This window comes from Calonectris borealis, chromosome 4 (genome assembly GCF_964195595.1).
Source record: "Calonectris borealis chromosome 4, bCalBor7.hap1.2, whole genome shotgun sequence".
Lineage (NCBI taxonomy): Eukaryota > Metazoa > Chordata > Aves > Procellariiformes > Procellariidae > Calonectris > Calonectris borealis.
This window is the reverse complement of record NC_134315.1, coordinates 25354647-25372289: the sequence shown is the minus strand read 5'-3', so window position 1 is coordinate 25372289 and position 17643 is coordinate 25354647. Positions and strand designations below refer to the sequence as shown.

At 36.2% G+C, this 17643-nt stretch overlaps 1 protein-coding gene across 1 annotated transcript in view; it reads left to right on the top strand.

The window, feature by feature from the left end:
• ARAP2 (ArfGAP with RhoGAP domain, ankyrin repeat and PH domain 2) overlaps window positions 1-15724 on the top strand; it is a 126663-nt gene extending 110939 nt beyond the window's left edge. The window contains exons 28-32 of the mRNA XM_075148897.1: window positions 478-560; window positions 1929-1964; window positions 2420-2483; window positions 6897-7028; window positions 12397-15724. Of these exons, the coding sequence (XP_075004998.1) occupies window positions 478-560; window positions 1929-1964; window positions 2420-2483; window positions 6897-7028; window positions 12397-12741 (660 nt within the window). The 3' untranslated portion in view covers window positions 12742-15724. The remainder of the gene's footprint in view (window positions 1-477; window positions 561-1928; window positions 1965-2419; window positions 2484-6896; window positions 7029-12396) is intronic.
• Window positions 15725-17643: the final 1919 nt, after the last annotated feature.

The window sequence follows — 17643 nt, the reverse complement described above, 5'->3', positions numbered from 1 at the left end:
CCCATAAGAGTCAGGATCTGTTATCCAGAGACTTCCTTGGTCTGTTTAAATACTTCATCTGCTTTTTCTTCATCCTAATTGGGTGATCTGAAGCAAATACTCACTGTGATATTGTCCATCCCATAGATGCTCCTTAACAGAGGGCAACCCCACTCCTCATCTTCCCTGACTGTCTCTTGAAGAGCTTGTGCCCATATATTACAGCACTCCAGTTTTGTGACTTGTACCACCGCATTTTCATTATTCCAGATGCGTTACAGTTTTGTGACTTCACACGGACCTCAAGGTCTTAATTAGTCTGCTTCCAGTAATAGTGATCGGCACACTTTGCTAATGGGAAGGAGAGAAAAAACATAATGATCTGTTAGAGAAGAGGGGTGCAGCCCATGAAAGAAGCCTAACTGTGAAGACAGTCACGTGGCATTTTCTCTTTTGCACTTTTCTGATACAATAATTAGAATCTTATTTTATTTGCAGGCTAGCAAACCTGAAAAAGTGTTGCCTGTCAATTCCCTGAAGCTTTATCTTGGAGTGAAAAAGAAAATGAAGCCACCATCAAAGTAAGAATAGAAAAGAAAATAAGTTAAACGCTGTGTAGCAAGGTACTTGTACTATTGTCAAGAAAGGGAACATAAAACGTTGTGGAACAAGGAAAAATCAAGAAGCCAATTGAAGTATGCTGAATTACATTACCCTCTATAATATTATTTGTTCTGTTTCTATCTCTGTTTTTGTGTTCTTCTGTGCTGGGAAATTACTTTATTGATTGGCTTTTCTTAATCTTAAGTGCATTATCTCTTGTGGATATGTTTGCTGCTAGCTCACTTAGTTTTGTAGTATGTGTCCTGCATTTCATTGGTGGACACACCTTCTTTGCCCCAAGAAAAAAAGAGAGAAGAAAACCAACTTGTCATGGCCTTTAGTGACAGTCCCTGTTGTTCAGCAGAAGATTTTCCTTTTTCAGGATCCTTGTTATTTTGATGTTTCTTCTTCTAGCTGAAGACTACAGTGCCTTTTACAAACATCAGTGACTATGACTCTGGAAAAGAGCAGTGAAAAATAACACCTGTTTTTCTCAGATGTTTCCAGAATGCTGACACTGAGACAATGTACATAGGATCCTATCCCAAGGGGATTCTAAGTTGGCTGTAGCCTTTAAACAGATCTGCTTGAACTTTTCCTTTACAGTTGGCACATCAAAACGCCTCAAAAAAGGTCTGTAAATTTCAAAGCTTAGTTCTGTTAGAGAAAAAGTTCATGGGTTTTTTTTTTTGAGTTAAGCACAGAATGAGGTAGGAGAGTAGTCCAAAATAGGAATAAAAAGATTATGTAAACGAGTCTTTGCAGGTAGGTTCTTTTCTTGAGGTTTATTTTCAGTCTACTTTTAAAAGCAGACTTTGCAAAGTCTCTTCTGGTTCTTCAGGAGCGTCTATGTTTCTTTCACCTCAAAGGCTTCATTGTGCACCTACTCCCTTTTTTTCAGCAATTTTTAAATCTCTGTAGGCTTGTGTGATTCCTTATGTTTATAGTGCAAGCATACCTCTCTTCCCTCTGTGACTTCCACACTGCAGTGGACTCTTTGCTGGGCACCATCTTAGCAGTTTTACTTCCAGCAGCTTTCAGAAAGTACAGCCCTGGCCAAAATGAGGCAAGTAGTTAGGCATCATCTGCAGGGCTTGGTTATAACCCTTTGTTCAGAATAGAATGTCCATTACCTGTGAATCAACTGTGAGAAAATGAGCAATATCCATCATCAAATCCACAATTTGATTCTAGATTTGCAGTACGCATTTAAACTTTGTGATTTCCCACACACACACACACACACTTAAAAGCACTATATAAAAGTAATGGGTCTCTGCAGGTTGAGGAATATGTCCCTGGCTTGAGTTTCTGCAACTAATTTTTGAAAATTTTTTTTGTTTCAGCTGGGGACTTGCAGTATTTTCTGAAAAGCACCAGTGGTGAGTAAACGCAAAACACATGATTAGTTTAACTTCAATGTTTAATATAAGAATATTGAAAACTAATGAGCATTATTTCGCTTGCATGTTGACTTTTTGCTGTGTTTTTCTTAATTAACTAAACAGTCGTAATGTTTTGGTAATCCTTTGGGGTTAGGTGTCTGTCCCCTTCTGTGGCCATAAAGCAAACAATTTTCATAAATTTAGAATGAGAGATTTTAAACCTATGCACATGCTTTAAATGAAGCACATGCATTGTCTTCAAAGTAGGATAAAGTGGTAATTTGAAGTATTTATATTTCCCTATCTTTATATGGGAGTGTTAATAATAAATATGTACAGCATTCATAAATGAATATAAGCACTGTTTGAAATTATTTAGAAGCCTATTCTTTAATATGTTTAACTGCAACAGGAGTTTTTGTTTTTCTTGTTAATTATATATTGCGTTCTAGGTATATATGTTGTGATGGACAAGATGTGCAGATGGAGTGGTTGATCAGCATTTTTACTGCAAAGGTACTAGTCTGATCAAAGAAATAGAACTTTTACTGCTGTTATGAAAATCCCATTAAACAATCATATGTATGTGTTATGGATATGTTATAGATAAAGTTGCAATGCCATTAAAGTTTCTGGAATACTCAATGTAATAAAACCGCGAAAAGATGGTCTGTGAAGACTATTATTTATAATGTCTTTTCATATGAAAGCTGAGCGCTTTGAGAGTAAGGGAGAAGAACATTACATTCTGGCATAATTTTTTTTCCTGCTGTGTTGTAGAGAAGGTGGTTAAAGAAAGACAGCTCATTTCCTTTGCAGTAATAAACCTCTTCTGGGTGAAATTCTGGCCATTGACCTAAAGGGTGTGTCTCTGTGCCACAATGCCGGAGTGCTATTCCTCTGCTCGCTGCATGCAAAGTAGTCATGAAAGAAGGGTGCCCTGTTTAAAAACCTAGTGGTGTGAACTAACCCTGTTGAAGAGCCGTACCAATACAGCTGTATTTCTCTCATGTCCAGGTTAGCTTAGTTGAGACTGACAATTCATTGTGTTGGATAGGCATTATCCTAAAATAAGTAATCTTCTGCTTGCTACTAGATTGTGAGTAAGGAGGGTGTATGTTTGTGTGCCGTATAACACATCCTTGCAAATGGAGTTTAATATTTACATAGCAGGAACTGGGAGTTAGAGAGGTGGGAAGAATTCAACCTGACAGGAGACTGGAACATAGCTCAAGGTTTTAAAAGGATTTTGTATTTGTGTCAGATTTTTCTTGTCTTTCCCGTGACGTTCAAGGAACCTAGGGAAATATCACTGTGAATAAACATCACTAAGTTTATGATGACCTGTGAGCTTTACGTATTACATAAAGTGGACTAGGCACAAGACTGTTGCAATATATACTTCTTAGAGGCTTTCTAAAACAGAATCTGACCTTCATAGATAGTAGTGCTGGAAGTACAATGCATGCCTTGTAAGTAAGACTTCCAAATTTTTGTCTTATTAAGCTCCCTTAACTGAAGTAACTATTGTAGTTTCTATGGAAACAGCCACCGGTCTTGGCATACCTCTCATGGGCATAACATGAGCGGTGTCACAACAAATAGGCTCAGAGGTTATTGATATAGGCTACTTAGGAATAACTCATACAAGCTTGGTAACTGTTGAAGTCCTTTTGATGTAAAATCACAAGAAGGGCAACTATTAAGATTCTGATCAGGTAGTGTGGTATGTAGAACGTTCCTCTGACAATATAGTTAAAAAACTGAGAGACACTGCTCAATGCTCAGGATATTTTTTCTAACAAAAAAAATTAAATCCTTTCATGTGCACTTTTAAAAAAAAAATTGCTGTGAATTAATACTATTGTTTTTTTTAAAAACTTCATTCCAATGAATGAACAGTACAATGAATTAGCAGTACTAATGAGCTACATTGGGAGGGTTTTTTGGTTTTGTTTTGATTGGATTTTTTTTGGCGGGGTTTGGTTTTTTTTTTTTAATCAGCGTTCTGGACATCAGTAAAGTTGTCAGTCTGAATTACATGAGAAATTAAGTACTAATGATGCAGATTTGCTGTATTGTTCTTATTACAATCTACTGCTTTAAATATAATTTACAGTGAAAATCTCCTTGAGAATGCAATGGATCATATTGCTAAAGCTTACTATAAGATCTCCAAATGTTTTGTATCATGCAGCAGCAGACAATTATTATCACGTTATCCCATTTCTAAACCAGAAAACTGAAGGGAGATAAATCTATGTTACTGTGCTTCTCAGTGCTTGAGCAGAATAAGACTTTATTGGTAATTAATATCAGTAAGATAGTAGTACTATTGTTATGGTTCCCCCTCCCCCCGCCGTTTTCTGATGTTTATTCCTGTAGTATAAAAAGTGCAGAGAATATAAATAGCAAAGTGTGGGTACCACTGTAATCTAGTAACAGAGTACTTTTGATACAGAAAGTCAAGTTAGCCCAGAGGTTATTAATCTTGTACTTCAAGCTGGTAAATATTAAGAGGGTTTGAAGGAGGACCATTGTTTCTTTCAGTTCTATGCAAAATCATCCTGAAAAGTATGGCTGAAACTTGATTCCTGAATTCTATAATAGTTTTGTTCAAAATCCTAATAGCATAACACTTAATAGCATAACACTTAATAGCATAACACTTAATAGCATAACACTTAATAGCATAACACTTAATAGCATAACACTTAATAGCATAACACTTAATAGCATAACACTTAATAGCATAACACTTAATAGCATAACACTTAATAGCATAACACTTAATAGCATAACACCTAATAGCATAACACTTAATAGCATACATAGCATACAGTTGGAAGTAAGTAATTGATATGAAGGCGGACACAATAATATTCTTCCAGTTCCATTGCCTTTGATCAACTAGAGAGAGGCACATTATATTACCATGAGGTGCAGTTGAGCAGATAGGTCAAAACTATGAATAAATACATTTATTATGTGGCCCAATACATTGCTAGTGTTTCTGATGTGGTTTCCCAGAGTTCTATTTTAAGAAATGTTACAGACACAAAAGGGAGATCAGGCTGCTTAACTGACAGGGATAGTTTCCTTAAGCTTGCTGAGAATTAAGGGAGGCAGTTTCCTTCAGAAGCTGACTTAAAGTTTCTCAATCACTTTCTGAATTGCATCTGTTTCTTGTATCTTGGTCCACAATAAACTGATTTTGGTTGGCAAGACCTGCTCTTTCAGATAATACCTTCTCAGTGTTTCATTGGAAGAAAATGTTCTTGTTCAGTGGGGAGAACTCTCATAGCAGACTTTTACATCACCCTGGTCAGCATCACGTGTGAGAATTTTTTACTCTGTAGAGATGTGAATCTATAAAATACTTTTTCTAAATCTGGAATTGGGGCTTCTGATTTCTAGACTGCTATTCTAAGTCAATAATCACTGATTCTGGTGGCTTTTTAATAGTAACGCTGTTTTTACTTGCAGACCATCTGCAAGTATGATCACAGCTCCACAACTGGATTTTTGTGTACAGTCTTGAAGAGACTTCTTCATGGATTTGGAAGGTTGAATACCATTAAAAAAAATAAAGGACACTGAAGATCCTGACACCTGTGAAAAGAAATCTATTACAGATTTGGACAGTGTCACAGAATTGTTTAGGTTGGAAGGGATCTCTGGGGATCATCTAGTCAAATCCCTCTGTTCAAAGCAGGGTCAACTAGAGCAGGTTGCTCAGGGCTGCGTCCAGTCAGGTTTGAGTAACCGGGGACTACACAACTTCTCTGGGCAATTTGTTCCAGTGTTTAACCACTCTCACAGTAAAAAAGGGTTGTGTTTTTCTTATGTTCAGACAGAATTTCTTGTTTCCTATTTATTGTAACTGATGCTTTGGATTAGTATTTTGCCAATATTCACACAAAGTATTCTCAGCTTTCATTAGGGTTTCTCTGCAGTTCTGGCTTGCCAGTTTCCTTTGGAGTTATGCTGATTCAGCTTCGTGCTCTCATCTCCAAGTTTTAGAAACTATTCTTCTGTAGGCCTCGTACATGCTCCTTGATTCACAGACTCTCACGTTGAAGCTTTTTCAGGAAAATACTCTTACAATACCTTGTCCTCAGAGCTATCTTTTTGGTTACCATTAACATCACCAGAGGACTCTGTGAGCTTCAAGCACATGTGCTCAAATTTCTACATGTGAAATTCTACATGATCTGCTAATGGAAGTTCATTATAGACCTCTTACAGAAAGAAGTTTTAACATTTTATTTGAAATACTCAGTTAATGATTTTTTTTTTCCCCTTTCCTTCTCTTCCCAGTCATGTTTTTCACTCAGAATGAAGCTGCACGCTTTGGCGTTCTCCCCAAAACTGACCTGTTTCAGTAGAGCTAAAACAAAGACTATGATTGAAGCCAGGTCTTTTTATTTGTAGGTTGTGTTTTTAGAGCATTCAAAATGACAAGCCATTTCCTTTTGGATAACACTTTTTTTTATTGTAGGTTAACCAATGGAAACGCTTGCAAATTGGTGTCATTTTATTTTATTTCAGGAACTTTTGTTGGGACTCCTGAAAGCATGCTGATACGGAATTTTGAAATTGTGAATCACGTCAATGTGTGTGTCTTGTTTGACGATATTTTCTATTCTTAGAAGATAATTGTATTGATACATAATATGGAGGGAAGATGTTTGGTACATGAAAATCATATAGAGACATTTTGGTTCTGTTCACTCAATATTGTGCAGCACTTACAAAGTATTAACATAATTTTTAAGCACCGTAGTCTTTTCCCCCTTTCCCCCCTCTGCAAGAGGAGGGCGTGGTGTTGAGCAGTAGATAGCTTTTTCCAAGAGAGTTTTACATACAAAAGAATGTTTTGTATTTATGAAATTGCATACCAAAAATAAGGATGATTTTGTTCTTCAGCATGCAGATATATGGCCACCTGCAGGAAAAGCAAGAAAACAGTCTATAACTAAAAGCCCAAAGATCGGAGGCTTACCACTAATTCCCATTCAACAGGAGAACACCACTTGTAAAATCAGAGGGAGTACAGAAGTAAGTGGGATTTAAACTTGGTGTAGAACTTCTAACCACAATGCTGTACTTTTACATAGTCCAGTAATAATGAACTCTCTAGAGCTGGATAAATGTAAAATGTAGATGCTCTTATTATCAATGTCTTTTTCATTGTTTTGTAATTAAAGGAACAGTTAGGACAATTTTATGTAAAAAAACCCATTGTGTCCTAAACTTGCAGCACCTCTTTGGCTGTTCAGTAAACTAATAGTGGATTTTTATTTGTGTTTGGGTTTTTTTGAGCAGTGATTGTTCATTAAAAGTAAATAGGACTTTTACCTGGAAATATAATGCACGTTATTACAGTGCACTTTACTACAGTTTTATTTTAATAAGGTCCTTGAAAACTGTCCTGCACGCGTATTCTACCATATCTTTTCTTCTGTCTAAAATAACTGCACTGTTTTAGTTATCTGCTCTGTGAATGCAATGGAAAAGCTCAGATGCATACTGTGATACATTTAAGTTGTAATATTATTAGTCTCGAAGAACAAGAGGGTTTAGTTACAACTCTTGGCAGAGACTGCGCTGGGTCACTACATTACATGCACTAGTGATATGTCTCAACCTTATCATATTAGCTTGAGATGAATTTCTGGTATCCATGTAAAGATACTGATGCCTTACTTCCAGCTGAGAAGCAGCAGTGGTAGTGGAGGCACTGTTCTGCTTGGAGAAAAATAGTGGTAACTAATCTGAATGCAGCAGAAAATAAGTGTTGAAACAAAACAGCTTGGTGCTTTGACTGTATGCAGTATTATTTCTTGCATGTTTTAGAACATACTGAAGGGAGGTAGATAATACGGTATGTGTTATCACCGCTTACAGAGACAGTGGTTCAGGCACAGATTGGTGAAGCTGACTCAGTTCCATAGCAAATCAAAAGCAAAGGTAGAAGTAGTGCTTTATCTAAAAGGCAACTCCATCTTTCTTTTGTTACGCTTTCTTCAGGCATTTCTGCTCTGCCTTACCAAATGAGTATAATACAGTGTGAATGCAATTATGGTTTTCCTATTTTGTTTAATTTGTCCTTTCATTTTAACCTTCTCTCAGAAAGTATTTTTGCAATTCTTTGATAAGTTCCTTCTAACGTTTGCATTTTTAGACTTTTTTGATGAAAGTAAATTATAGGTCTTGTCATTCAAAAAACTTTATAACCCTTAGGCATGTCTCTTACCTGTCCTTTGTGCAGGTATAGTTGAGATCTCTAATACGTTCTTTGAGCTGGCTACAAATTCAGACATTCTAAGATAAAGGTTTTATTGGATTTTAAGCTTCATGATTTAAAATTCTTAATATCTTGTAGTACTAGAATTATTTTTTTTTATTATTTTTTGTTGATAATGTGCTTCATTAGGAAGGACTCTAATGTTTTGTACACTGCAACTTAGAGGAAGTCTGCATTTCAACTTAAAAGTAGAAGATCACAATCTTCATTATTTATGCCACAACAAGGTCTAGAGAAGTTTTATGCAAAGGGTATTTGCATACTTCAGGAAGATTAACACAAAATTATATAATGGAAAATAAAAACTAACGCTTTTTTACATGGAAAACCAAAACTGGAATGAACAGTAAAACAGTGCTGGAAAGTAAGTTTATTAAGGAGAAATATTGTACAGCAGTGTAGTCAGTAAAGCAATAGATATCCATTTGGAGACCACGCCTTCAGTCTTTCCATGGATTTGTAGTACTTTCCAACAAAAAAAGAAAATCTCCATTTTAAAGCATTAGAGAGTAATAATACAAGCAAGCATTTTCTGAAAGATGCTGGTTATGAAAAATGGAGGTCTGTTTACAGATCAATGCATGAACTTGTAGTAGAAATGCATCAAAGTTATCTTCATATAGGCAGGAAAAGAGACTGAAAGTTTTCCAAACAGTGAAAAAAGTGACATCTTTGTGATGTGAAGATAAGTGGGGAAAAAATAAAAAACAAAACCTCAAAGATACCCAGAAACCAACAAGTTTAATATTAATGTTCTGTGCTAAGAAGTCTATATTGAATGTCGTCTTTTTTCCCCATTATTGGAAGTAATTTTATTGTGTGCTAACAAGATAAATATATAATACAGAAAGTCTGAAAACACTGTATAACTAAGAATCCTTCTAATAACAAATAGAATCAAAAGATTTCCGTTATTTCTGCACCACTTGTTGCATACATGGATAGTGCATTTAAATATGCGTATTTCTCATATAGAATAATTTAACTGAAATAGAAGTACATTACTGTATATTTGCACTAAGTCTGTAATTTTATTTCAAAATACGGGAAAAACTTTCTCTTTCTTTCAAGCCACAGTCAAATACCATACTGACTTATAATAGATTAGACCTTTGTAGCGTTTTGAAAGGAACAGTATGTCACAGGGATAATGGAGGATGCAAATAGATAGAGTTGCTCCATATTTTTTTGCCGGTGATGTGCAGAAAAAGGAAAATGTGGTTAGATGTACATATTATTATCAATTCACCAATTACTTGATTAAGGGGCTGAAATTAGCGGCAAACAGCTGCTTCTAACATGAAGTTGTTGCTTTTTACATTAGTGGTTATTGGGAGAAAAGTATGGAGTCCAGCAGTCTAATTTATAGCATGTGACTACCAGTGGGCAGTGGGTCAAGTGCTAAGAAATAATATTATTAAGAAATTTATTGTGGTAGTTTTGTTCACACATCGTTTTGATATGTTATTTATCTAATTTGAACAACAGAATTTGGCTCCATCAATTGAATATTCTTACAATGCAAATGTCTGGGAATTAGGATTCCTGTATATGCTGAATCTACTTTAAAAGCTCAAAATGTTGAGTAGTCTCTGTTAAGGGGCTACATGCCAATATACAAGACTGTTTCAGAGAAGTGGGCAACCTTTAAATTTGAGTGCTGTATTTGATCTGTTCCTACTTTCATTATATAAAGGGCTCCTGCTACACCCAGTTTAGCAGGAGAACAATCTCATTTTAGAAGTGTAGTCAGTATTTTTCTTCTCAAAAGATGCAAAATTGAAACATGATGTAAAAAATTCTGCAAATAGAAGATTGTTGCTCCTGACTGAATTTTACAACTAATTCGTATCTTAGTTTGCTGAGTAACAGTGAATAGCTCGGAGTGTGTTACTGTGTTTGCTCAAAGATACTGCATGACAATTTATATTTCACATAGTGTGTGTATATTATCACAGATAGTCCTTTTATCCTTATTTTATTAATTGAACATGAATCACTGGTGATAATCTCACCTTTTTCTTGTTCATGCAAGAACATTATTTTAAATGGAAAATTACAGCTTTTTCAAATATTTGGCAGAACAGAACTCCTCACATTCATGAGTCATTGTGACAGTTCCCCAGTCGCTTTGAACTTTTTTTCACAGAGTATAGCTGAACATGTTAAATGTTAGGATGGTTCTTGCTGGCTTCGGTGATAGCAGGAGATTCTAAACTGATAGCAGTTGTTACTGATGGCAGTAGAATTTAAAAGTGTCTTCACTAGCTAAAATCTGCTCCATAGCATGCACCAGTGGTAACCCATGTAGCAGTATGAACTCTTGCGTGCATTGTTGTTCTGGGACTGATTTTTTTTTTTTTTTTTTTTTTTGCATATCATGGCCACTGGTGCTTAGGTGCTAATGGGTAATTTTCATTCTTGGTGAATGCAAATAGAAATACCAGCCTCCTTAATGCTAAAAGTGATATCAGTAAAATAACCCCTTTATCTGCGCTTTTAAAAACTGTGATTTATATCATCCAAATGTCTGTTTCTTTTATTATTGAACAGATGCTAGCTCAGGTGAAATGTCAAGAGACTGCACAAATTTAGACTTTGTTTTATAGCTTAGATCTCTTCAATGTAAACTCATTTAATATTTATTATTTTTTTTCCTACACAGCAACTAATTTGCTGCATCAACACTCATTTTTTGTAATGGGCTTAGGTTTGCTGTCCTCATGAAGAAAGAAATGTCACTTTAAAACATAAGGCAAATAAGAATGGTAGAGGAATTTATTGTATTATGTATGCTCAGTTGGTGTAGCAGTAGGCAGATCATTCCTTTTGAGGAAGAGCCTTACAGTTCTGGAAGAAAATGAGGTCTTTGAATTCTTCTTTCTTTGTTGACTACTGGAAGATACTCAAAGCTGAGGGAGACGTTGGTTCTTTTTGTCTTTCCTGTGTGGCACTTGTTCAGTTTGGCTGGATTTTTATGGAGTTATTCATCCATAGCATATGACCAAGTTGTCTCATGAAATTGATACGTCATGTATGTTAAAGCAAACATGAAAAAATATTCAAACATTAGAGAGGAGCTAGTTTAAATATACCTACATGAGTGTTCTAGTTAGTATCAGGAGTGCACATTAGGAGCAAATCTTCCAATTGTTCCCAGTTACTGTGTTTTGTTTCATTTGGTGGAGTGGTTCTGGAGCATGGGAACTTGGATTGCTTTCAGATGAAACTGAAGTTGAAGATGTTCTGCAGGAGCATATCTAATGCACTGCACTGCAGCCAAAAATAGGCCTTCTGCCAGTAGGAGAAAGCTAAAGCTAGTCTGAAGTGTATTTAAAAAAAAAAAAAGGCAACAGCCCTGTTGTGCTAGTGTAGATATCTGGTTCTCAGCACTTTTCTTTCACTGTACAGATGTGCTCCTAATGGGCCACATAGTTGCAAATTTAGATGCAGCATTTGATTTACCTTTCATTTCCTACAGCTGAAGAACTTGAAAACAGCCCACCAATATGGAACAGTGGCCTTGCCATCAGTTTTTTGTTTTATCTGAGTTCCCAGTATGTTACTTAAAATCGCTTGCCAGAATTTGAAAAAGCAGACAAAGTCTTTATAATTTATCAGGTAGTACTGAACAGCTGCTGAAAATGTTTATGTGATCATGTAAAATTATCTTTTGTAAATTGATGTTGCTCAGTCATTATCAAAATTGCAACGTTCTCAGTTGTATTTATTCGATTTAAGAATTCTGAGGTTTTAAGAGTATATGGATCTGCTGTAAAACATTAAAATTTAGTCTACTGTGGTAGAATGGAAAATCAAATTGTGAATATATGAAAATGAATGTCTTCATTGTCACGGTGCATTTAATTGAAAGATTTACGTAATTTTCAGAAGTATCACTGATTAAGAAAATATGCTCACTAAAAATGCTTACTAAACGATAATAGCACAAATTGTGGGAATTTTAAAACTATTAACTGTGCTGTCTCAGCTCTTGAGTAAAATTGATTTTTCTTTTAAACTGTTATGTGAAACTAATGAGCAAAAACTGCAATCCTAAATATTATTGAATATTGTGTTAATGTGAATGATCTTATTTCTCTTTCCTTGTTTGCTCAGAATATAGAACTGCAATCTGGGAAACAAAAATTCAGTGAGCATCATGAAAATGACTTTCTGGAAGAAAGAAAAAACTTGAAAGAAAAAGCATCTATTGTGGCACAATGTTTGGAACGGAAGGAGGAGAAAGTGCGAAATCATGCAAAAACACATCGGAGCTTGATCTCTGTTGAGGATGTAGGTGCAGGGATGACTGACCTACACCAAAAACCACATAAAGCACTGAAGAAAAATAAGAACAAAACTACTTTGGAATTAGATAACAAATTGCCATCAAATGTGATTCGAGAACTAAATACAGTGCTGCAGAAGAACAGAGCACTTCATGATGAAACCTCCAGCTGATTTCCTGAGTCTGAAGTTATACATATATATATGTGTGTGTGTATTTTCTGGGCAAAAGTAGTCTTTTTTGAGTGTAGTTTGTACAGTGCAGAGGAAATAGAAGTTGTTTATATGCAGCTGTTGATTTTGTATATGCGTATGCCACATATTATAATTTAAGATTGAACTGAAAGAACTGGTTATGTAAAAATCCTGAAATTTGCAATTTTTCCTGTGCAGTGCAATGACACCAGGGTTTTGTCTATTATTTTTTGTTGCAGATTTTGTTTGGTATAATAATTCCAAGCACTATCAAAAGCTTCTGCTCCGTGTATATTCTGTACCATCTTGGAAGTACTGGAGGGATGTTTTTGAAAGGAAGACAAGATACACACTGAAATTCATACTGTTGGCCTGCAATATTTTTAATTGTCTAACACTATAAAAATGAGTAACATCTGCTTTGAAGAGTGATTTTTGCGTGTAATTTTTTTTTATTATTATTTAAGAGTATCTGCTTCCATAGATTTGTCCTCTGACAGAGCGGCATGTGAGAGAATCAAAAGAGAGAGGAATGTAGTAGACAAGACAATGTATTAGTTCTTGTATCTCAAAACGGTGTCTATATGGTGTACATCTGATTATGACATCTAAGCAATGAGAGAGAATACTGAGGATGACAAAAAGAAGTCTTCAAAGCAACATCTAATTTAAAAGGGTGTATGAATTGGAAGAGTAGCATCATCTCTTTTTGCTCAACAGGCTAACGTGATTTTATAAACAGACCTTGGTTAGCTCAGGGTGACAAAGGCAGACTTTTCTATCACTGTTTGCATAGACCTTGCTTGGTGCTGGCAAAGTTGCTGGCATCCGATGAATATTTAATATTCACATGAGAAATGAATTTCATTAAGAAAATGGTCCCCACACAAACATATCTATCACAAGGGCACTAACTCGCTCAATTAAGAAGTGCCAGTTACTAAACAGGTGAGGAGATTAACCCCTCCCTTTACCATGAGGACAAAGCTGAACAGTATGCTGTTTGCAGGGACTAGGAAATGCTTGTGCTACAACTGTAGCATGGCTCTGTGAGGAGAGGTCCCAAGGTTGAGAAAACAGCTTCAGTTACCTCATTTGCTGCATTCTGAGTATGTACATAGCAGTTCCTGAAGACACATGATGTACTACCCTGCAGCTACTTTGGTTTTTAAGCCCCGAGTTCCTTAAATTTAAAAATCAGGTTCTGCCTTCAAAACAAAACCTATGTGAGCAATGAAATTATTTGGTTTTCTTCAGTTGTTTTGTGGATCTCACCTTCACTTATCCCATGGGATTGCCTCCTTGCTCTCTCATGGCATATCCCAGTTTTTACTTTGTCCCGTAACAGCTGGATGGGCAAAAGGCACTGCTGTGCTGAGGCTGTTTCCAGGTGTGGCAGATGCTGCCTGGTGAAGCAGTGGGGCCAACAGAGCAGGAGCTGATGAGCTCACACTGCACCTTTGCTTCAGGGGAGGCATTAATAACAGCATTGCTTTATTTTGCTGCTGTCCCTTTTGTGCTCTGAATAGCCACTCTGCCACAGATTTTCATCAGCCTTTTAAGAATTTACGGATGCCTTTAGTGTTCCTCAAGTTTGACTGGAACTGACCAGACCTCTTAGGGTTGAAGAGAGAATTTTAAACTATTACTTGTTTATTGGAAATTGTTTTAAATAGTCTCTTAATTCCTTAAAATTTCAGAGGAAGAATTCAATTTGATCAGCATCAATGACATTTGATTTTTATTAATGGATAGTTTTGAGGATGCTTTATGTTGCTACCGAATTTCTTCCCATACAGAAGCAGTATGCTCACTTATTCCCTCTTCTATTTTTGGTAGTCACAGGTGCTGTAACATTTCTCGCATCGTCTACTTCTATTCTTGATTGCATTGAGCAGCTTAATTGGAAAAATAATCTGTTTGATTGAAGAAATTAGACAAATAAATAATATATCTGGCAACTCTGCTAGGAAGTATGGGGAAAATGAGATCAAACCCAAATGTTTTATAGTGTTTTGTATTTATTCTTCTGGAATGTAGCACTGACAAAGCAAGTTTAGTCTTTCAGACTTTGCACTTAGCATATTTGACCAGTTGTTAAATCTGAAACAAGTTTGTAGATCTTAATTTTCCCAGTGCACTATTGACTGTTTTGCTACCTTTAATTTGTAATTGAGCCTCTTCTAATCATTGAGGCCCTGGCTCAAGAAAGCATATAAGCCTGAACTTAAATTGTATTGACTAAAGCCGGTGCTTAATGTTAATAAGCACATTCTTAAATGCTGATTTGAATCAGGGCCTATTGCCATCAGGAGAAATTACTTTACTTTCTGTCTGAGGCTGGACCTGAATGTACTGTTTACCATTGTACTTTTATTTGCAAATATTTTTCAGTATTGAGTTATGGTTGCTGTATTGTTTATCTTTTTATTGGGTTCTTAAAAATGACATTCACTCTGCTGAAAGCCTCATGCATCATTTAAGCCCCTACACTAATGGAATAAATGGAGCAATGGAAGGGGTTTGTGCATTGAAGTGAATATGTGTGTGAAGAAAATGTTTTGTGTATTTTTATTGGGTCTAAGGACTGCAGAAACATTTGTTCTGTTTCAAAAGCATATCACAGATAAAGTATCTGTATGGCTGCTGTTAAAGGGCCCTAAAAATCAAGAAGAAAAGATGTTTACTAAAATATGTTTAAATTTGGTTTTGTATGTGTATATACACAAACACTCATACTATATATGTGTATGTGTGCATACAGTTACATGCACATCCACAGAGGCACACTGAATGTGACAGTGTTAACCCAAGGAAAATTTATTTGGGAAAGTAGAAATTAAATTTGCAATGAATTATTTCAAACAGGTATCAAAGTTTTGGACCAATTTTCTGACACATCATTGTTGCACTACACATTTCAGACTGATTTGAGACCTGCACAATAAATGTGTTTTGTTACAATACCTTAATGACTGCTGATTTTTCTATTGTTCCTGTGCCATGTTGTGGAATGGTAAAGGAAGTGTAATTTTCAGAGAATAAATGGTAACTGTTTGAATAAATGCTATTTCCCTAAAATAGGCGATGGATTTTTTTTCAGAAAAAAATTAAATCAATAAAAATGTTTTTTTTTTTTAAAAAAAATCTGTATCTCTTTCCATGTGAAAGCTATTGAATAGCCTGGTAAGTGTCTGATCTGCAAAATGAATCTTTCTGATCTGCAAAATGAAGTTAAATGAGACACAGGTATTTTATGTATGGGTTTATAACCGTGGGAAGACTAGGATTAAAATCTCAGTAAATCTCAGGTTCATCATTACCTTGTTAGACTTATGCAACCATCGTAGGTGTAAAGCTGACGTAAGCATGATTTATACTAATTGTTTTAACGTAATGCCTGTTTTCTGTTTGTGTTTGGGTTTTTTCACATTTATTAGGATGGTGGAGGGAAACAACCCAAAACCTGAAGAAAAATACGAGCTGGAATCTGTTTTCTTTTTTCCTTTAGTTGAGCTGAATATTGGCTACTATTTTGGAATTTTTCTTGGAAACAGATCTTTTTCTGAGATATTATTTTGGGCTACCAGTTCAAAAGAGCAGTTTTGACTAATAGGTTTTTTGCCTCAGCAGAGACTGCTTTAGTGTGGAGTCGATTTGACCAGCTGAGATTTACAGAATGTGTTCGTGCAGAGCTTACCTTTACTGTGTGACTCGGGTTGAGACACAATTTCTGCATTATAAGGCTTTGCAAATGTTATCCAAGAATCTGTCCAGTGAGGGAAGGATATCCCCAAAGATTTCTTCAGTTAACAGGGAGGGCTTGACCATATCGTTGAGTTTTGTTTCTTTGTTGTGCGAAGCTCTGGGCTGTTGTGCGAGTTGTTAGGATGCCACTGGCTCTGTCTGCCAGAGGCACCCCTGGGGTGCCTTCCACTGTCACGTATGGGGGTAGTTTTGGACTGCTCTGCAGCTACAGGCTTATCAGAGAGTAAAAGTTACGGGAACTTTATCTCACTGCTATGATTTTTTGCTCCCCTGATACAGTCCTGGCACAGTTTTATTCCTGTGAGTGCTGCCAGATTGCCACCAGCTCCACATCTCAAGTTCCAGATTAAGGAGTCCAGGAAAAAACCTACACGCTCTGCTGGGGATGGTGGTGGTGCCTACAGGAGTCAGGAGGTGAGGGGTATGTGTCTCACTGGCTGAGACACTTTGTTATGTGTCTACCCTGTCATATCACCTTTCTGATTTTCTAAATCCGGTTTTCCAGTGCAAACTACTTCAATAGGAGAGAATCAGTTATCAGACTGTTGCTGGCAACTTCAGTTGTGCCTGAGTCCAGACGGAAACTGAATTAAAAAAATAAAGGTACTGACTCAAGTCCTTGGGAGCATAGCATGCTCTAAAAAATACATTCGATTTGGGCTACTTAAAGCAAATCTGCAGTTTCAGTAAGTTACATTAGGAAACCTGAACTATGTATGTGTGGGGTAGAAACAGATTACCTTGATGGATGGATGGAATGCAGTCCAAGTTGAATTGTTTGAAAAAATATGTACTAACTTGCAAAACTGAGCCTATTGCAGCAAGATTGACTGGGAAGATTCAGAATGCTGGCAGATGGTCTGTACAGTATTCCTGCTTCTGACCCGCCAGAAATATTCTCTGCGCTGTCAAAAAAGAAGTATTTCCCAAACTAGGTGGTTTTTGAGGCTAGATTGTTCTCTGTAAAAAAAGGCAGGAAGCTATGCAAGGTTTTCTTCATGGTTCACCCTAGATTTGGATGTTGTGCTGCTTTACTTGCAACTCCACTGCAAATGGGATCCATCTGCAGCTCAGTTAAGGGGAAAAACAGTCCTGCTATTTGAGTTTTTACCA